We start from the raw sequence: 21309 nt of genomic DNA on the forward strand, positions 1-21309 counted from the left end.
GGTGGTTGGTTGGGTTTGGTTTTTCTTCCCAAAACTCTTGCACTTAGACTATGTAAATACATTCCAGAAAAATTGTAGGAGATTCTGCTCTAAACTGCCATGGACAAGATAAATGAAAATTTCTTTCTTGTCAGTGAAATCAGGAACCTGAATGTGTTTAAAATGTCAAAATAAACAATAATTTCACAGAAATTCTACCATAAATGTAAGTGGTACATTGTGTATTTCCTGCTTTCTGGGAGCCAGGAAGCCAAGGAGCTGCTCTGACACACAGAGCTTTTCCTGCCAGGGTGGCTATTCCATGTTTTGATTTGGTTGGCTTCTTCTGTGTTTCTTCTCTCTCTTTCATGCCTGTCTGAGTGTTTTGATTTGTGCATCCTGTCCCATTTTCCTATGTAACAAGCAGCTACATTAACACTGGCTGGCTCAGAAAGCAGCAGCAGTTGTTGGGTAAGGAGCACCATTTCTCACTGTAGCACTTCCTTTCTGATGGGGGAGGGAAGTTCATGTAAAGCAGATTTATCTCAGCTTCCCTGGGCACTAAATAAAAAGGGTAGGAGGAACAACAAGTGAATTTCCACCAAGAAAATTCCTGTTATTTCTAGATCTGACAAACCTTTCAGGCTGTGCTTTGGCAACATGTGAACTTGATTGTGAAGAAGTAATTTTGACCTCCTAAGGATAAAGATTTATGAATGTACAGTTCCTGTTTACTGTTTTAGATTTCATCAAAGTGAATATAGAGCTTTGTGCTCGAGTACTTGCTTTTATTGTCCTGATCTGGTGCTAGCAGTAGTCCAGTGGAGGTTTGGACTAAATCATCTCTGGACATCCTTTAAAAAAAAAATTATATTTGCTCCCTTTCCCTCTAAACAAATCCCTTTGTGATTTTTCAGTTGCTTGAACCCCTATCAGCGGATGCACAGACCCTATGAGAACAGGAATATAATGGGAAATTACTTAGAAAATATTGTCAGCAGGGTTAGCCAAGTTCTCTAAAGGATGGTGTCAGATCTCCCTGGGATTCCCTGTCCTTGACCTCAGAGCAGGCCATCCTTTATTGTGCTGCCATCCCCAGTTGGAGGGAGAGCTGCTCTGCAGAGGTCTTGAATAGCATTTGCACCCAGAGCCTTGGGTGTTATTCACATGGATATGACTCCTTTGTCAGTAACTGAGCTCAGGAAATGCATGTTCTCTTCCAGAGGCCTCCTGTCTGACCTTGGTCAACTCTTCAGGTCTGATCTGCAAAGGGCTTAATCATATTCTTAGCCTGTAAGCAGTGTGGCCAGCTTCATACATCAAACTTGTGCCTTAAATGCTCTATGAAATGAGAACAAGAACTTCCCTGTCCTGCAGGTCTGTATTTATAAAGCAGGGACAGAATTACTTGTGTTTCTATGCTATGTTCCTTTCCTGATATGTAATCGTTTGCCATTCAGTAGTTTATATTACCAGCTTTTAACAGATTGGTGCTGCCTATTTATAAATATTTTCTAGAAGATTTAGGTCTAAGAGAATACAGGCATTGATGAATAGTAGTTTGCAGGCTATAAATGCCAGCAATGCTCATTTACTGATGCTTTTCTTTTTTCTCCAGTATTGCTTTGTTTTTATTTCTGGTACCTCTGGTTTTCATCTGAGACATGATCATGCCAAAGTGTACCAAGAGGCCTTTTCTGAAGGTACTGGTGTTCTGAGGGTAGTTCCAATCTTCTTTCCTCTCTGTCCTCATTCACATTTGCTTCTCAAAAATTCCCCTTACTTTTAAGCAGGTATTCAAGGCTGTCTCTGTCAGTCTTTCTCCCTACCTGATTTTTGGGAAGCATTGTAAAAAGTGCTGACCACAGCAATAAAAACTTTTTTGGCACAACCCACTCAGCTTCTTTGCCTCTTTTGGCTATGTCCTTAAGCACAGAAACTATAGATGAGTGGTTTGTTTTATTACACAGGCAACCAATCTTCTAGGGAGTGGATGAAAAGGAGTCAGTGAGGCAAAGAGGGGGAGAGATCCACCTTGAATATCATGGTTACACAAACTCGGAAGTGTTTTCAGATGTTTCCAGACATTTGGCTTACAAAGATGCACTTACACCATGTGATATAGAAAAATGTGTATGTATGCCTGCATTTAATCCCATTTTACACATGCATGTGTAGCTGCAAAGATTATGCACACACAAAAGTATTAAGTAGCTAATGCTGCATTTGCCACCTACAGTGTTCTAATGCTCTTTTTTAAAATCCTCTCTGTCTTGCTACATATTTCATTCCCTTAAATGTGCTCACCAGTGGAACCATTCCTAACGCTTAATAACACACTCTACCAGTGATGCACTCTTCAGAACACTGAAATTGATTTTTCTTCTCTAAAACTGTGACCTGCCAGTGTAGCCTTTGTCCTGACTCCTAATAATACACGATGTTCCTGACAGCATGGGATGTGAGTGCAGATGTTCTGCAGGCATTGGAAAAAAGCAGCCTCAGTGCAATCTCCAGTGCTGTTGAAGGCATTTCATTTGCTGCAGATCAATGTCTACTTTGAAAAGGAATAATTAAGGTGTTTTGTTCCTTCTCAAAAGCATTCTCAAAATTAGGTTTGTATCATCCAGTGCTTAATAAGGGGCTAGGTATGACATGCATGAGGCATCTTGTAAACTCATGGATGCTTAACACTTTTGAAATTCAGAGTATTAAGGTAAAACCTATCTTTAGGCAGTGACTTTAATGATAATAGTTAATATTGTAAAGCTGTTAAAAATACCACAGAGAATCTGAGCAGCTACCTATCTGTTTTAGAGCACCTTTGCAGTGGTGCTTCTCCTAGGATAAATTTTAAGAAAAATACAGTTCTCTTCACTGCCATATTATACCTGCAGCACAGAAGATGATACTGTTCATTCTCTATCATGCAGACCTTCTTCTGAAGTTGTCATCCTAGCAAGGTCGCAGAGACATTTCCATGGACTTTATCTAGTCCTTCAAGGTTGGATGGACAGATTATTTATTTGCTGTTAGTCGTTGTTGTTGTTGTTAGCTTTGCTGTGAGTAAGTCAGAATTTGCAGACTTGGTACAGAAATTGCCAGGGTCTGTGTAATGCAGATGAAGCAATAGCTCCTTGTGGTCTTGAACTCTGTGGGTTTAACACCTCTGCAGTGTCAGACTGCATCTCATTGGGTGGTTGCACAGCCAGTGCTGTTCCTGGGGATATGAACCACTCTTTTTTCCACTTATGCTTCATATTGCTGTGGCAGTGACAGCAGATATTGCAAAGTACAGTTAAGCGTGCTAAATGTATAATCCAGCTGTCTTTTAATGCAAGTTGACAGCTGCTGGCAAAGCATGATGAAATGGTATTCTTGGAGATTTCTGCTACAGATCATAGTCAAAAAAAAAAAAAAAAAACCAGAAAAAAAAACAAACCACCCAATCCTTGCAGCTCTTTCTCACAGGGTTTATTCAGCTCTGTTTGGTGGGAGAAGCACCATATTCCTTTACTGAATTAGCTTTCTTCAGTGCTTGCTAACTCTCCACAATGTTGCTTGCTTATTAACAAAAAATTTGACAACAGCAGTAGAATACAGCTCATGCTATTTATTATATTTATGCATGAAAATATTACCAGTTTTATAGATACAGAGGTGCATTTTTATATAGCTGATTTAGTAACATATTCCAGCTCTGTGTCTTCACGAAGAGCTGAAGTACATTTGCAGTCTGATGTTTTACCTCACTGTCCTGAAGAAACAGAATGAAATTGTCTTGTGGTAAGAACACCCCCCACCCATTATTTTCTTTTTCTCTCTTTGGAAATGATTTACAGCCATAAGTAGGTAAATAGTGTCTTTTTGGCTGTGGTCAGGAGCCACAGGATCACAGCATGGCTGAGGCTGGGAGGTGCCTCTGGGCACTGTCTAGTCCCTCATCACTGCTCACAGCAAGTTTGGGATTTAAGCATCTCAAGAGGATGGAAGTTCCAGGGAATATGTAATATCTTCCTTATAGTTTTGCTCTGATGCAATAACTGTATGGCAATTTCGTTAACTCAAAAGGTGTATTTAGGCTTGTTAATATGCTGCCCCTCTGTTGGATACGCTGGCAGATCTACTTGTGAATTTTCCAGGTTTTTGAAGCTTTAAAGTATTTCATGATAGCAGTGGTGTTTATATGGGGATATGGCATAACCTGGGACTCAGGTTCATCTGTTTCTGGATCACTTGTGTACCCTTATTAAAAATTTATCTGTTTTCTTTGGCAGTTCTCTCCAGTGTGTTTCTTTTCTGCTTGGTTTTCAGTCTTTCTGGTGCATGGGGCAGGTGTGCTTTGGGGTGAGGAGGGCACTAGTGAAATCCTGATCCTCTCCTGGAGATTTGCCAGTGTAGTATGTGGGAAGTAAAATGTTTGCCTTGGAGGCTAGCTTAGTCTTGTTTAAGTCTAGAAATATTATTGAATGTGAACATCCAATCTGTGACTCCTAGAAAAGCTGCAGTTTTTGTGACTGAGCAATTCTCTTTTCAGTAACTTCTTGACACAAAGACAACTAAGGCTTTTGCTGTCTGACAGGGATTGATGGCCCAGCTGCTTTTCAAGATGATGTTCAGAAGATAGGAAGTCAAGTGCAGATTCTCACAGTTGGACAGTCTAGCCATGATGAAGATGATGGCGAGAAAGTGGCTACTGGCCAACAACAGCAAAGCAAGCAAGACCTTAGAACAGCAATGCAGAAGAAAGGTAAGTAACTAAAGCTTCCTTCATGTTCTCACTGCTTGCTTGATGGACATTGACTCAATTTCCTATTCTCAATTTCTCAATTCTCCTATTCATTGACTCAATTTCCTATTCTCACTGTCAGCCGTAACCTAAGCACAGTTTGTTAGTTCTGGGTGTGTTCTCCTCAGAACCTGTTAGGCTCTATTCTGTTTCCTAAAAAAATCCAAAACCCCAAACCTAAAAAAACATAAAACAATGAAGTTCACTCTTGCTTCAAGGAACAAGAGCTCTGCAGGCTCTCAGAGATATGACTTCCCCATCTGCAGTGCAGTGCCATTATTAAGGTACCAGGTAGATGCCAATGCTCACATCCATCTGTTCACATTTTTATAATGCACAACTCTGGAAATCACTTACTTGATGGTTAAAAACCAGCATGAAATAGCAACATTCAAGCTAGAATATTAATTTTAGTGGTGGGGTCAGTTACACATTGTTCATATTTTCGTAGTGTCTGTTTAGGGTTGCAGAGGTGAAAAGTACACCACATTCTGCAGCATTCCCCACGCAGAGTCCTCAAATGTTCTGGAATTTATTTTTCTTTTTCCAGAGGCATGCATGCATTGGGAGATTGATTGTGTATGTACACATTCATGCATCTGCCTCTTCCTTCCTGCACTGTTATCTCCCCTTAGACATGAACCATAGGAAGAAAAAAATAAAAATCCCCAAACCCTCACAAAGCATTTTCTGAAGACATTTGCTTTGGAATTGTTCTTCTTTAGAGTACAGCTTTTGAAGCAAAGATGGCTCAAGCCAAGAGCACTCTGATGCTTTAAGAATAAACTCTTTGTGTATAAAGAGCAAAATGCAAGTGCAAACTTCACTTGTGTAGAATGGACTATTCATACCTAAATGCTGCCTTTTGTCTGCAGAGCAGTTCTCGCTAAGATTCATTTTTTCTGGGACGTTACCCTGCAGATGTGAGCAGCTCCAACTGAAATGGGCAGATTTTCTCCAAGTGTGCTATTTCCTGGGCATTTGAGTTGCACGGATGTTGGGCATGACTAACAAGTTCTGATCTGTGTGGTGATTGTGTTGCCTTAGACCATGGCTCAGAATATTTAATCGTTGGGCACACTACTCAACTAAAGCTGATTGACTTAAAAAGTACCCACAGACTTTGCAAATTAGGTCACAGCACTCCGATTTTTACTCTGGGGGACACTTCTTTTGATAGTTTTTTGCCAGGTTATCATATATTTTTATTCTACGCAAATCTGTGTTTAATTTTTAATAGAAGCAGAGAGTGGAAATTTTTTTATTTGTGTTGCTTCTGTATATTGTCAAATATATGATATGACCTTTTTTACCAGGTTTGAGTATACTCCTGCTCAGAACAGACACTGCTAAGAGTGAACCACTTGTGTGTTTCAAGTTGAGGCGAGGGGGACACTTTCATTTAAATGGGAATACTGAGGTTTATTTGTTTTTATTAACAGCAGAGCTATGCTGGGTGAGACACAAAGACAGGTATTAAAATAATGCCAGCAGCATCTCTGTAAATTGTTTTTACTATATGTATATGGTGTGCTGCTTGATACCAGCAGAGGATGCTTGTTTTGAGAAAGTTTTGAGTATCCCACCATTAATATGATACTTTACGCAGAGATAAAGCTCTTCATGTGGATTCCCACTGCCATTTCACTGCTTGTGGCATGTCCTTACTGGCATGTCACCTGAAAAGTGTTTAGAGTTGCTGCCTCCCATCAGGCCTTCAAAGTTGCTGTCTCCCATCAGGGCTTCTTCTCTTGCATGGAATAGGAGCAGAAGGAGAAGTGCTCAAAGATAAGGCATTGCAGAAAGGGACCTGGGGGCCCTTGTCCATGACAAGTTGCACAGGAGCCAGCAGTGCCCTGGCAGCCAGGAGGGACAACCCTGTCATGGGGGTATCAGGCATGGCCAGCTGGGCAAGGGAGGGGATTGTCCTGCACTGGGGTAGCCTCACCTTGAACAGTGTGTGCAGTTTTGAGTGCCACAGTATAGAAAAGACATTAAACTGTAAGAGAGTGTCCAAAGGAGGCCACAAGGATGGTGAATGTCTGGAGGACAAGCCGTATGAGCAGTTGCTGAGAGCATGTGGTCTGGTCAGCCTGGAGACAAGGACACTGAGGAGAGACCTCATTGTAGTCTTCAACACCTTCATGAAGGGAAGAGGAGGGGCAGACACTGATCTTTTCTCTGCAGTGACAGTGACAGGACCCGAGGGAATGACCTGAAGTTGTGTCAGAGGAGGTTTGGGTTGGATAATAGGAAAAGGTTCTTTACCCAGAGGGTGGTTGGGCACTGGAACAGATTCCTCAGGGCAGTAGTCACAGCACCAAGCCCAACAGAGTTCCAGAAGCATTTGGACAGTTTGCTGGGACACATGGTGTGACTCTTGGGGTGTCCTGTGCAGGGCCAGGAGCTGGACTCCACGATCCTGAAGGTTCTCTTCCAACTCAGCTTATTCTGTGATTCTATGAAATGCTAACTGGTCTCATGGCAAAAGCTGAATCCCATTGGATTTGCATAGCTCTAATTCATGCCTGTTCTGCTCTTTGGCACTAACCTGGTGGAGAGAAACTTCTCTTAGCACGTGTCTCTCCTTCCCCAATGAGTCAAGCTCTGTAACAAGACAAGAGGTTATAGGCTACCAAGTGTGAAAAGAATATGCCACTTGCAAGAAAATGCCAAATGTTTTATTTGATTTCTCCATCTGTTGGAAATTACCATCCTAGAATAATTTTCCTCCTGTAGGAGATATTCATCCTTTTAATTTCCAAAGTGTTAATCTGTAGAGTTCCTCCCTGGCAAATGAGTAACTAGGACAGAGTCAGACTTTCATAAGTTTTAACACTGAATAACTAACATGTAGTCCTCACTCTTATCAGTTTCCAATATGTCTCTGTAAAGGGCATGGAATGAGCAATTGGGTCTTAGTTCTTCTTTGCCACCTGAAGTTTTTAGACTTAGGGAAGGGATCAATTTCATTTCTGGATTCCAAAACAGGAGCTCCCTGAAGCATTTTTCCCCGCAGGTTGTGAGCGCAGATGTTTCTAAGGCTGGCACAGAATTTTCACTACTAAAGTATTGGTGGTGAAATAGTGAGCACAGGTGTAGAAATAAACCAGTTCTGTCTGTGGATATGAATTATGGCTTTATTGTGCAGCTGCCAGCTGAGGAGATGGACTGTATCCATTACCCATGCATAGAGGCTAGAACACGATTTTCCTTATTAAGAAATAATGCTTGTGATTAATGAGTGTGTGATTAATAATGAATGAATTCTACAGGCTTTGAAAATATCTGTTGACCTGTGAACTCAGGCCTCCCTTGCATAACCAGGTCCTGTTGAAAGGTTTTGCTGTTGCACTCTGTGGTGTATGTCAGCACTGGGGGAGCTGAAGAATTGGATAATGAGCGCTTTCACAGGGCACCTGAATGTGATATTCTAAAGGGATATGCACTGAAGTTACTGGAAGCAGCACTAAAAGCAAAAAGCATTTCAATGCTTTTTTTGCTGTCTTTTTCTTCATCTGTTCCAACATTTGAACTGAAGAAAACCATTACTGAGTCTATATCTGCTGTTTATATTTCTGTACATCAGTTTGGTTTTGTCTGCTTGTTACAGACCAAGTTCATATTCCAGAAGACTAAACTACAATAAAATGTTTATCCCTGGAGCTCCCACAAAAACAGCTTTAGAGAGCCTGATTTATTCTTTTGATGATAAGGACGCAATAGGCACAGGGACTGAAGTAGAATTTAGGCCATCTGAATATGAATCGGAATACTTATTTCAACGTTACTAATTCAGTATTGTGTAGAATCTATGTGTATCACTTATATCAATCAGGTTTGAGGGGGTTTTATTTTGTTACAATTCCAAAGAAGGCCCAAACCCCACCATGCAGTGCACATCACACACAGAAGTGTTGGTGACACAACTGCTCAGTGTGAATAATGTTTGCTGAAGCTTCAGCTCTGTGATCCAGGGCTTTTTCACTTTATTCAAGGTACTGAAACTGAAGATCACAGCAGGTAGAAGGTGAAATTGATAGTGCAGTGCAGAAATTGTGAATCCAAGCAGCAGCACTGTGGCCTTATCCCAGAAGCCTTAAGCCCTGTGTGGAGTCCTCTTGCCAGGTTACACTTGTTCACTCAATGAAGGGTTTGCAGAATCAAACCCTTGGATTTTTTCCTTTCTCAGATCCCCATGCAAATACATCCTGGTCCTCTTCCACCTCCCAATCCAGTCTTGTTGCCCTGGATCGTGTTCCTGGTGAGTACAGAAGGAAAAAGTTAATTATGTCCATGCTGCTTGGCTGTGGAAATCTGCATTTCATTTATCCTTCTGCATTGGTGTCGTGGTTTGACATGGAAGTAATTTTTTCAGGAAGTTGGGTCAAACCAATCAGTGGTCAAGTTTAGATATTGGCACCTGAAGTGACCACTGAAGATAGGGATACGTGTCTGAGAACACAGGGGGTTAAAAGCAAGAACTCCCAAGAGCTCGCTCTCTTTGGTTCTGGTCAGGGTGCTGTGCAGACCTCCCCTGCCCAGCCATGGGGCTGGGTGGGGGAGGGGAAGCCATGTGGCCTGGTCGAGGTGAGCTGAGGGGGCTGAAGGACTGGAACCGAGCTAGCTCCTGTGGATGGAAGGGTGGAGAGAAGCGGAGATATCTTTGTCATCCCCCCCCCCCAGAGGGAAGAGACAGAGAGTCCGGACGGCACCTGTAACTTTGCCGGTGTGGAGGAGAAGGAGGTGGGGGGAAGGCGCCCAGCCTTGGCCTTGGGAATCGGCTGCTGGGCAGAGATATCAGCCGTCCAGAGAGTCTGAGCTTTTAACCCTTTCCTGAGAAATGAAGGCTTTGTAAAATATTACTCCTCCTTGATTTGAAGTAGAAGAGAGACAGTCTGGGATCTGAGATGATGGAAGAAGAAATTCTTGAGTTGGAAGGAGATGATGGAGTGGCTTGTGGCTGGACTTTTCTTGTTAGCCATAGACTGAACCAAATTCTCCTAACAGAAGATGCACTTAGGGGGGTGCATTGGTGTGCCAAGAGACTTGTTTCAGTGATTACCAGCAGAGGAGTAGAGAGAACAGAGGAGAGTTGGAGAAGGTGTGGAGAAGCCCTCTGTCTTCAAGGAAGAAGAAGAGGAGAAGAAGACCTCTGTTCTTGGACCCTCAGCCCCAGGGGAAAATGGGGGGGACTGTAGTCCCAAAATGAGAAACTGAACTGTTGTCTCTTTTGGTCCATGGCAAAGCATCCTTAAAAGAGCCCTATGAGCAGTCTGTCCATGCACAGTGGTGAGAGCACTGTGACATGGAAAGGAGAGTGTCACCATGGCAGATTTTCTCCAGGCGATTGCCATGTGTGACATGGAAACACAAGGGTGGCAATTGTGTTTCCTGGGGAGTCTGTGGCACAGGAGAGACTCCTGTCTCCCTTGAAAGACTGAGTATTTGATTATCTGAAGGGTAGCAACTTGATCAGGATCCTGGGTGGTGTCTCACTGTTGAGTTTGTTTGGAAATTAGGTGGGAGGAGGAGGGGTGTTTTGGAAAGTCTTCATCCAGGATTTAGTGTTTGTAGTTTTTATAGTAGTAGTAGTTTAATAAAGTTATTTTCTTTGTTACTAAGCTTGGGCCTGCTCTGCTCTGTTCCTGATCACATCTCACAGCAATTATTTAGAAAAGTACATTTTCATGGGGGCGCTGGCATCGCGCCAGTATCAAACCATGACAATTGGACATACCCATAACAGGAGTTCTGGACCAAGTAAAGTTTTTTGGGTTTTTTTAAAGGATACAATATAGCCTGTAATATGTGGACTCTAGAGAGCTTGAAGTTGGATATGGAGTGGCTTCATCTTCATGATACTCTTTGAAAAACTAAGCCTTGCAAATGTCCCACCATTGATGCTTTTTGCTGCTAAGACCTATTTGATGTTCAAAGTTGTGTTTACCTTTGAAATGTCTGAGGTTTTGAATTCCTGTAAAGTCAAATTTTCAAGTGCTGTAAGGCACTTCCCTTGGCCTGGGCTGATCCTATTCTTTACATGAAATAAGACGCAGGAGAACATTTCCTTAATGTGAATGTTTCTTCTTGGTCTAAGATGTGCTCTTCAGCAGATCACACAGCTAAAAGTGTGCTGTAAAAGGGCTTATCTTTTAATTGTGAGGGTTTCCAAGTGACTGTGCTAGGTTGTCCTCTCAGCTCCAATTTCAGCTTTATGATTTTGTGTTGTGTTTGAAGTACTTGATTGGATGAAGATGATCTGAATTTAGTTCTTAACCATATATTTGCTCCTGTATCGCTGGATAACTTGATCCTCTCTGTGGAATGGAAACCATGACATTTCATGTCTCTTTTACCTGAATGTTTAGGCTTCTCAGGAGAGCTGCTGTCTGACCCATGTGTTCATGCTCTGCCTCGCACAATGAACCACTCTCACACACCCCCTCACTCACGTGTGAGCCTTGGGGTGCAGCAGTTTGATAAGTGGTGTTTTACAGCAAGTATGGGCAGCTTTAATCTATCACTATTTCATATAAGTGTGCTGTTGTCTCCTCAGGCATTTCAAGTAGCATGAATTTTGATGAGGAAGAAGATGAGGAGGATGAAGACAGCTCCAGTTCTTCACAGTTAAACAGTAGCACCCGGCCTGGTTCTGCCGCAAGCAAGAAATCCAGTAAGGTAAGGGGAGAGTGCTGAAGAAGGAGTGTGCAAACTGCTATGAACTGTGTGATTTCAGGGTGCACTCAGGATAGGTCTGGCTTTCTTGTTCTTTGTTTATTATGCACTAGAGTCTCTCCAAGGTGATTTACTGTGATACCTCTCAGGCTTCGCAAGAGCAAGCAATGAAAATAACGACTTGGAGAAAAGAATGGCAAATATTGTCTGAACTTGAATGAAGAGAAAGGGAAGCAGTAAATATTTACCTTTCTACCTCTTGCAGGTGCTCAGAAGGATCTTTTGTTTCCATTGACTTTTTCTGGGCATTTCCCACCCTGTTCTCTCTGCTACAATCTGAACATAAAATGTGACTTTGGCTGGTTCAAATATTCTAAATCACAAGATCTTGCTAAACCAGTTGATGGTGCCCTGCTCTTTTATATACTGCTCTGACTTCTTATCTTCGTTAGATTTCTCTGGAGCTTAAACTCTTGCCCCCTATCCCATTCCTTCCTTCCATCAAAGGCCACCCCTCACCTTGAGCACAGCCTTTCTGACAGAAGGAGTGTGTTGAGATGGGAAGGTGTGAGCCAGGGTTTGCTCTGTGAGCCCTGTACAGCACTCTGTCTGTGCAGCCACCCTGTTCTGCTCCACCAGGTGGGTCTGTACACAGAGCATCAGGAAGACAGTATGGCCTTTGGTTTGACTTCTTAAAAGTGCAGCTTCTATCAAACGCCATTCCTTTGTGCTTATAACCTTGTAAATGGAAATTAAAAACCCCTGAATTTTGCTTATTGTTTTAGGAAGCGGCCTCAGCCCCCAGTCCTTCCACAAATGAGCCTGTCATAGATGTGGATGACCTGGAGGAGTTTGCTGTCAGACCTGCCCCACAGGGGGTCACCGTCAAGTGCAGGATCACAAGAGACAAGAAGGGAATGGACCGAGGGATGTACCCTACTTATTACCTCCACTTGGAAAGGGAGCATGGTAAAAAGGTCATAACATAACTTGAATGGCATACCAGTTGCATCTGAATATTAAAAAAAAAAAATTAATAAAAATCTGAAGGAGTCTTACAAAGAAAATGTAATCTTATATTTTGGATACATTTTTGCTTTTGCTAGATCTACCCTACAGTCTTCCCAAAACCAAAGAGGAGTATCATTTTCATCCACTGCCTTTCTTCATATGTCTAATCTTTGGCTTTAAATAATCCATGCCTGGCACCTTTATGTGACTGCCAGCAGTTGGGGCTCTCTGCATTCTGTGGCCTGAAAAGCATCTACTTCCAATTCAGCTGGAAGAGCCAGAGCAAGTTAGAATGAAACATTTAATAAAATAGATCAGATTTAATTATTTAAATCATAAATAATGGTATGAGGGGTTGAGAAGTCATTTTCCCTTACCAGAGTTTTTTTTTCCTGGTTTTGCTAAATCTCAGGAGATCTTCTGCTACTTTGCTGGTGGTGCTTGAAGACAGAAAAATTGCTTATGGTTTCCTTATATCAAAGCAGGGAGTGGTGTGTACTAACCCCTTTAGCATTCTAAAATATGTTTTTTTGCATTGCTTAGGTGTTTCTTTTGGCTGGAAGGAAACGAAAGAAGAGTAAAACCTCTAATTACCTCATCTCTATAGACCCAACTGACCTGTCTCGGGGTGGAGAGAGTTTTATTGGAAAACTGAGGTAAACAGTGATAAGTCTAGGAATTTTCTTTATATAATGCAAAGTTTGTTCAATATTAAGAAGCCTGTAATCCACTGTGTCTTCTTAATTAGAGGAACCAGTATCCATTTTCAAAAATGTCTCAAGTACTTACAGGATCACATTTTATTAAAAGTCAGCAGGACTAAAGCTCTTAAGTGCTCAAAGGCCAAATTCTCAAGGGTGTACCGGCACAACTTATCTTAATGGGATTTTCAGAAGTGCATGAGTACATTGTGTCTAGGCTCTGTTGATATAAATACTTTGGAATGCACTGTTACACAGTCTGAAAATCCCTTTGGTTTTGCCTGTTCCTCAAGATCCAAATTACTTATTTACAGGCAGTGGAATTATTTCAGAACCACATGTTCCTTTTCTGTCTGTCCCCACATTGTACAGCCAGTCTGCTTTGATCCCTCTGTGGAGCCTCTGGGTGTATGTTCAGATCATCTGTGCCTGCGTTGTATTTTGCACTCCTTTCCATTGCAATAGGAAAGATTTGATCTCACTAATGGCTTTATAAAAGTCACTTCCTATGTTCTAACAGAGTTTAGTAGTCAGGTAAGAAAGCAGATTGTTTTGTAGCGAGTAAGTGTATTTTAAAAACCAAGCAGACACACAAAATAACCCCACCCAAGTTTTTCCTTACAGCTTTCTTGTATTTCCTAATTTGCAAGATGTTATCAGAAATCTCCAGCATGATGATAAGGGACATTTAGTATACACTTCTGTACGGTACCTTTACATTTTTGTCATTTTGCCCTTTAATCCAGGAATTGCCATGTAGTTGGGATTAGAAATAACAATTGTCTGAACTCAGAGAGTTGCCTTTCCTCTGGGGCCACAGTGAAGGATAGATGTCTCAGGCAGCATTGCTGACAAATGATGATTGAATTTTCCTTTTATTTTTTTTTGATAGATCAAATCTTATGGGAACTAAGTTTACAGTTTATGACAATGGAGTAAATCCAATGAAAACAACATCCAGCCTGGAGGCAAGTACCCTGCGTCAGGAGCTAGCTGCTATTTGTTACGTAAGTACTGCTCACAGGCACAGCGTGCAGGAAGGGCAGCTCACTTTCTGAAACAGCTCACTGAATTTCCTTCTCACTTATGATTATGTAAATCAGCATTCAGACTTTGATGTAACCAGGCAGCTGATCTCCACCAGAGAAACAGGGAGGCTCAGTGCAAAGTAGGGGTGAAAAAGCCTTGTGCACTGAACAGGGTTGCCCATTTCTCACCTTTGGTGAGAAGGAGGTGTTGAAGTTCTTAAATAACCCTCTGGAAAGGGTAGGATCACAGCCTGCGGGCATCACTTGAGGGAACCTCCTGAACTGGGAAGAATTGTGCACATGCCATTACTGCTCTAAAGTATGATTGATTGTTACGGCTTTTTGGAGGAGGTGTCTCTGATCCAAACCATTGGTAGCTGACAGCTAGGTCTAAAGCAGCTGAGATTGGGATAAAAACTCTAAAACTCCTTTTACCAGGGAAAAAACCCAAGTAAAATCCAAAATTTGATTGAATGAGAGAAACCAGGCTCTTACAGGAGAATAAGTAGCATTTGTCAGGAGCAATGCAGGCAATCAAGGCTTGAAACACAGTTGCTGTTGTTTCACAGATGCATAACCTTTTTGGTGAGAGTGTTCTTTCTGTCCAGAAATACTTGGGCCCAAGAAACCCTTCCAGTGAAAACTGGTATGTACACTGCTACAGAAAGTTGTCTGGTTTCACAAATCAACAGCTTCGATAAAAATATCCAAGAATTACTTTTCTGAAGAGTTCCTGCCCAGATCTAATCAAGGATGCATGGAAATCTGTAAGGCTGAGGTCCACCACATACCCCATGTATGCACAGAATGTGTTACCAGAAGGGTGAGCTTTGGGCTGTGAGGAGCAATGCATCTGGAAGATTTCCATGAGCAAGGAAGCTGAGAGCCATCCCTTCTGTGCAAGTGCTGGGAGTTCTGAAGGAGGGCAGTATTAGCTGCCAGCACATTCTCTTCCTGCTGCTTAGGATGCAGTTTTAATGTGGCAGATGAGCAGATACATATTCCTCCCTTCCTATTGGATTTGAAATTTTGAGAATTTCCAAAAATTCAACTTGCAGGATTTAAAATGACACTCCAGCATTTGAGGTCACTTTAACTGAAGTATCAGTAGAAGCCTAGCAGAACATACATGTTTAATAAAGGTAGTTTTACCTTTATATAGGATGGCATACCCTGGAGCCAGGCAATTAATCTGGTGCAAACTGGAAATGCAAAAAAAACCCAAAGACAATTAAAAAAAAAGTTATATATTGAGAAATGTAGGCATTGCTTAAGTCAACAACAAACAGTACTTGAATGGTGAACAATAGCAAATACAAAGCTGTTGTGGTCAGCAGAGGTAATTAGAAGTATGGGTGTTAGAAAAACCAAACCATAACCACTGTTTGGAGAATGGGGCTGAGATAAGCTGCTTGTATTTGTCTGTAATCAGCAGTTTGAAACTGGTACATTTGTATAAGAAAATTACTTTTTCCATTGATATTTTGGTACTAATGGAGAAAGGCAGCAGGCTTGCAGGTGTGCTATGGCCAGAGGACAAAAGGAAATTGGAATTGTATTTAATTTCAAACTAGCCAGGTTTGCTAAAGTGAGATTTTTGTTCCTGGCTGCAGCAGAACCAGAGCAGAGAGTGCCAGGTAGAGCAGAGCTGAAACACCCTTGTCCTAAGGTAGTTTTTAATTCCTGCCCTAAGATTTCCCCTGCAGCAAAAGCTAAAAAAAACCCCAATAATTGGAAAGTACCACTATGCCTCTCACTGTCCCTCAGGTCATCTGAGCAAGTACCCATGTAGAGATCAAGCTGTACCCAACTTACTGAGCATGACCTGCTTAATCATCCCAGCAGGTGTAATTTATATAAGCAGAAACTGGTGATGCATCTGTGGCTGACTGTGGGATAAATGTGGTGAGGGCTCTCTTTGTGGAGCTCAACTTAAGATGTGTTTCAGGCAATAGGAACAAAACTAGGCAAGGTCAGAGTTTCCTCTGGTGCTGTTGACCACTTTTACTCCCCTTGTGTTGGCAGCCCAGCATATTAATAAACCTGCAGCAGCACCTAATGGCTGATTGCAGAATCGTTGGCAAAATTTATCCAGGAGCACTGAGGAGCAAATGTGCCACTGGTAGCAGGATTTTCTCTGCTGGATTCCATAGTATCTCACAGTTCAGATTCCAGGCAGTGAGCTCAGCTGATACTCTGAGGTGTGGCTCAGGTTTCAGTACAGTAGCAAGACTGTGTTCCTACTCAGGCCTCAATCACTTGCATTGTGCTCCTCTAGTGTTGTGGGTTCTGTGAGTTGGGCATTCCTTGGAATGGTAATTTCTACAGAAAATATTAAGAACAAGGCACAGCTGTGTGAAACAAGCCCAGGAAGGGAAGTGGCTGCAAGAAAATGGGGGTAATAAAATCGGGAATCTCCTGGGAGCTGCTGGAATATTCACCTTGCTGCTTTTATCATGGCAGCTATTGCCACTAAAGCAATGTGCTTACATAATTATTTGAAAGTATGCAATATTCTAAAGGCAGCCCTGGGGAGAAGCTCTTGCAGCCCAGTTTATTGTGAGGCTGACTGGATGGGCTAAGGCAGAGAGTGCAGCAATCCTGGGCTAAGTCCTGAGCTGCTAAAAATCATTGGTGTCCTGGCTGAGTCAATAGGACTCTGCCAGTGACCAACATTTGTGTTTCTGTGTAAACCAAGACTGTCACTGGCATTAAAATGGTGTGAAATCAGAATTTGGTTTATGTTCCCCTAATAATGCCCGTTGTAGTCTTCCTTCTAGGCACACACAAAAGAGTGGAGGAGGGAAATAAAAGAGAAGCAGGGAGTGAGGCAGGAGGTGAGGTGATTTTAATAATTTTCCTCACATATTCCATGTTTACATAATTTCAGTTTGGTACTGTGAGTTTAGCAAAAGGGGGTAGCATTTGCCAGCACAGTGTGTGATAATTGGTGATGGTGGTAATATGCAACTAGTAACCATTCTCTTATCAAATGTCAGAGGTACAAATTTCAGTGTTTCTGAGTAAACCCAAAGAATTTTTTTCCTCTGCTTGTAGGGAGGGAAGTGATTCAGCACTATTATTTAATTTTACCTTCAACAATGTCTTCAACCAGTCAGCATCTAAATTAATTATGTATAGCATAACTGCAGCTTGAGGAGAAGAAAAGCTTGTAAGGCATAGCAGAGAAGCCCAAAATTGTTAGTACTTAGTGGAAAATAAGCATAAGCATGAATCTTTTCTTAGAACTTGTCCTCTGCTGAGCTGAGTCTCTCCTACTTATAAAATCTGCTGGCAGTCATATCAGTTTTCATCTTGCCATGATGCAGAACCAACTGAACTGATAACATGTTTTACTCTGCCCAAGGAGGGGACATAAATGATTCAGAAAAAAGGCAGAATCTTCCCATTAATGTGCAGAGCTAGGAAGATATATGAATATGCCTGAATTGCTTCAGGAACATGCAGTAAAATAATTCAGTAGAATTTCTCTTCCATGCGTGCAAATCTTTAATGAGTTGTGGAAAATCTCCAGATGATTTGCTGGAACAGGCAAAGTTATTTCAAAGGTCTGGTGATGTCAAAGCTGCGGGTATTTTAGGTGGGTATTTTCAGATGTTTCCAGTGGGTTGAGATGCATGGATTTTTGCTTGCAAAAGTAGAAGTGTTTTAATAAGTTCACTGTTCCATGAAATCAGGACATTTTAATTAAAAATATAAAAGCAGAGACAGCTGATTTTGTCACTTTTAAATATCCCAGTGGTAAAGCCACACCAGCTGGAGCCTAGGGGTATCTGGTTCTTGGCATCCTGTGGTATGTTGCTGGGAACAATGGGAATGTTCTTCCTGAGATTCCTTAGTGCATCTCCAAAATTCTTCATTTCAGTTTGGCAGATGGGGAAAAAATACACGTGACTGAAAAATGCTATCACAAAACATGAGGAGATGGACTTCAAGGTGTCACTGTTTCATTCACTGGGCTAATGCTAAAATTGGGTCTTATTGGAAAATATTGCTCTTTACCTTTTCTGGTTCTCTTGTGAAAAGCTGGTCTGGAAAGCATCAGATCACTTTTAATGGAAGAATTTGTATTTGGATTTATTTTTGCTGCCCATGTGGTTTCTTTACTTTCCCTGTCTTCATAGCTAGAAAATTTGCCATTATGCTAATGTGTTTGGTTTTTTTTACCGTGGTCATTTCTAAGCAAACTTTGAAAACCACAGCACTGCTATCAGATGTTCTGACTAGCATTTTGTTTGCTTTCGTGCTGGCTCTGGAATAAATGAAGCTGATCTCATATATTTAATTTTGTCTCGCATCAAAATGTGTGACTGCATTTTATGATTTTTAAATTGCAACTACTTTATTTTGGGATCTAGCAGTAGCCAAGCAATCTGGTTAATTCATATCCTTTCTTAACAAAGGGATGTTTTTTTAAAAAAATTATATTAAGGTTCCTGGCAGCCAGTGTTAGGAGTGTTTCTGGAAACCGCTCTATTTCCATTTTTCCTGTTGTCGGAGCTTCTAAGACAAAGCTAGAATGTTTGGCAGTGCCAGTGAGGTGGGAGTTTCAAGATGTTTTTTGAGTTGACTAACAAATAAGTTTCCTGAGCTGCCACAGTGTCTGTCTGCTGAAAAAAATAACTTGAAAAATAAAGAACATGATGAAATCTTTTCTAAACATTTTTAGGAAACAAATGTGCTGGGGTTTAAAGGACCTCGTAAAATGAGCGTGATCATACCAGGAATGAATATGGATCATGAAAGAGTTTCCATCAGACCACGAAATGTAAGTCTTACCAGCAGTCAGCACTAAGAATTACTTGAATTCTTTTTCAGGTAGAGTTGGGATTTTTTATTTCCATTTCTGAAGGTCTAGAAGTTAGTAAAATGGTATTCAAACAATTGCAGAACAATGGGATGTGTGACTACTGTGACTCACAAAAGCTCTACAAATAAAGTATTTTGATAAAAAAAGGTAAAACTAACATTTATCAAACTGTGGAAAGGACTCAAATGCACATTTGCATTTAGATCCTCACAGTTCTCAGTTTCACTTATTGAAGTTGTTCTGAGGATTGAGGGTTTAGTCTTTGGGCCAGGATTGATGAATTTTTTCTTCCTTGTTAATATATTTTTTGTCATGTGAGCATGTTAAACTGAAGAGTGTATCTGTGGTGTGTGCAGGAACATGAGACGCTTCTTGCAAGGTGGCAGAACAAAAATACAGAGAGTGTCATTGAGCTGCACAACAAAACCCCAGTCTGGAATGATGACACCCAGTCCTATGTTCTGAATTTCCATGGTCGAGTCACCCAGGCCTCGGTGAAGAACTTCCAAATTATCCATGATAATGATCGTAAGTAGAGCTCTCTGCCTGTAATGTGTAGGAACAGCACTGCACTGGGAGGGATTCTGCCCTCACAGTTGTCACCTAAGCAAGTTTAATTGAGATCTGTATAAGCGGCTTCAACAGTCTATACAGAAGCCAACATCTCCCTGTTCTTGAAAAAAGCACTTTTTATATGCGTCATTTTTTTTGACGCTAACAAGTCTTGCAGCCCTTTATCACTCAAGCTGTCCTTGCTTCTCACTCTGCTATCAGCACACCCACTTGCATGAATAAGTGCTGTGAAGTTTGAGTGAGCATGTTTGGGTGGTATTTCGTTGCTCTGGGACAGGGGATAGGGTTGGATGCCTACTTATTTAGTGAGGGCTGCAAACAACAGTAATGCTTTTTGCCTTTCCTGACCTTTCTGGCAGCTGACTACATCGTGATGCAGTTTGGCCGTGTGGCTGAGGATGTGTTCACCATGGACAACAACTACCCAATGTGTGCGCTACAAGCCTTTTCCATTGCCCTTTCCAGTTTTGACAGCAAGCTGGCTTGTGAGTAAAGGGGCGTGGGTGAGCATCCTCTCGAAGGAAGCAGTTTGCCATATGATTCCCAATTCCTGCTGGTGTCACTTATGGTCCATACTAAAAAGGTCAGGGAAAAATACAGTTGTGGAGGACCACTCTGTTGCTGAAAAGAAAGTAAAAGGGATCTTCTAAAAATTCAGGACATTCAGGAAATTATGTTTTCCTTTTTTTTTTTTTTTCTGGCATATTTTTCTGGAAGTGACATCAAGTTTTTATAAGTAGGAGTTGTCTCTCACGTCCCTGGTTATGTTATAGGTGTGTGCCATGATGTACTGTACCGTGGCTCCAGTAGCACCATGACAGTGGTGTCTTTTTTAAAAATCCAGAAAGGGCGTGAGTGCTCTTTTTACATTTAAGAATCATTCCGAGGCTGTAATCATACCTCAAGGTTGCATTCCTGCATCAACTAATCAGAGCTTCACATCATCCAGTGTAAGAGAAAGACAAGGAAAAAAGATGCACTTTTTTTTTTTTTCGATTGTGCAAGGATCTCATGTAGTATAAAGCCAAGTCTAAAGGTTGAAAACTTCTACTGGACTGAACTTGATGCATTGCTATTGTACATGTAGTAGGGCATGATGAATTTTAATTGCAGTAGGAGGAAACGGAGAAGTGGAAAGCACAAAATAATGTTGCACAAGTCACTTGAATTCTAAGCTGTCATTATGTTTTAACATCTACATGCTTTTTAATTTGTTTCAAATGGAAATGTATTTGCAGTACAGAAAGGGAAAAGGAAAACATTTTGATGGCAAGAAAGCATAACTTATGTTGAATTTGGCATTTTATGGGCTGGGAATTTATATCCTTGTATTGCTATGGTAATTCAAACACATATTTTGTATGTAGTGATATAAACAATTGGATAAAGGCACTTTGCAGAGAGTCTTATTTTGAACATGCTGTGTAAAGCTGAGGAAACTAAATGGTAATATTTTATTAAATTTGTCTGGCCTTTTGAGCTTTTACAATTTGTTGATCGCATTTTTTGAACTTTGAGCAGCAGTAACTTTTCATATTTATTTCCCATTGTAAGAATGCTTGAAATCGATTGAAACTGTGTATGTTGTTCTCTTATGTAAATGTGCCAGCTACTGAGCTAAATCCTTCTAGGCAAATCTAGCGTATGCTGCATACAAATGAGACACTGGCAGGACACAGAATAGCTTAAAATAGCGCAGATTTTGTGTTTCCATTTTTC

The 21309-nt window shown here is 41.3% G+C and overlaps 1 protein-coding gene across 15 annotated transcripts in view; it reads left to right on the forward strand.

Moving 5' to 3' along the window:
* TUB (TUB bipartite transcription factor) overlaps nt 1-21079 on the forward strand; it is a 159774-nt gene extending 138695 nt beyond the window's left edge. For 12 of the 15 annotated variants that reach the window (XM_068194138.1, XM_068194132.1, XM_068194134.1 and 9 more), the window contains 9 exons: nt 4562-4729; nt 8961-9032; nt 11328-11449; nt 12232-12423; nt 13001-13113; nt 14051-14165; nt 18877-18975; nt 19374-19545; nt 19950-21079. In XM_068194138.1, coding sequence (XP_068050239.1) covers nt 4562-4729; nt 8961-9032; nt 11328-11449; nt 12232-12423; nt 13001-13113; nt 14051-14165; nt 18877-18975; nt 19374-19545; nt 19950-20083 — 1187 coding nt within the window. In that variant the 3' untranslated portion in view covers nt 20084-21079. The remainder of the gene's footprint in view (nt 1-4561; nt 4730-8960; nt 9033-11327; nt 11450-12231; nt 12424-13000; nt 13114-14050; nt 14166-18876; nt 18976-19373; nt 19546-19949) is intronic. The other 3 variants (XM_068194139.1, XM_068194140.1, XM_068194144.1) reach the window with 1 other exon arrangement.
* The last annotated feature ends 230 nt before the right edge of the window (nt 21080-21309 follow it).

This window comes from Anomalospiza imberbis, chromosome 6 (assembly GCF_031753505.1).
Source record: "Anomalospiza imberbis isolate Cuckoo-Finch-1a 21T00152 chromosome 6, ASM3175350v1, whole genome shotgun sequence".
Lineage (NCBI taxonomy): Eukaryota > Metazoa > Chordata > Aves > Passeriformes > Viduidae > Anomalospiza > Anomalospiza imberbis.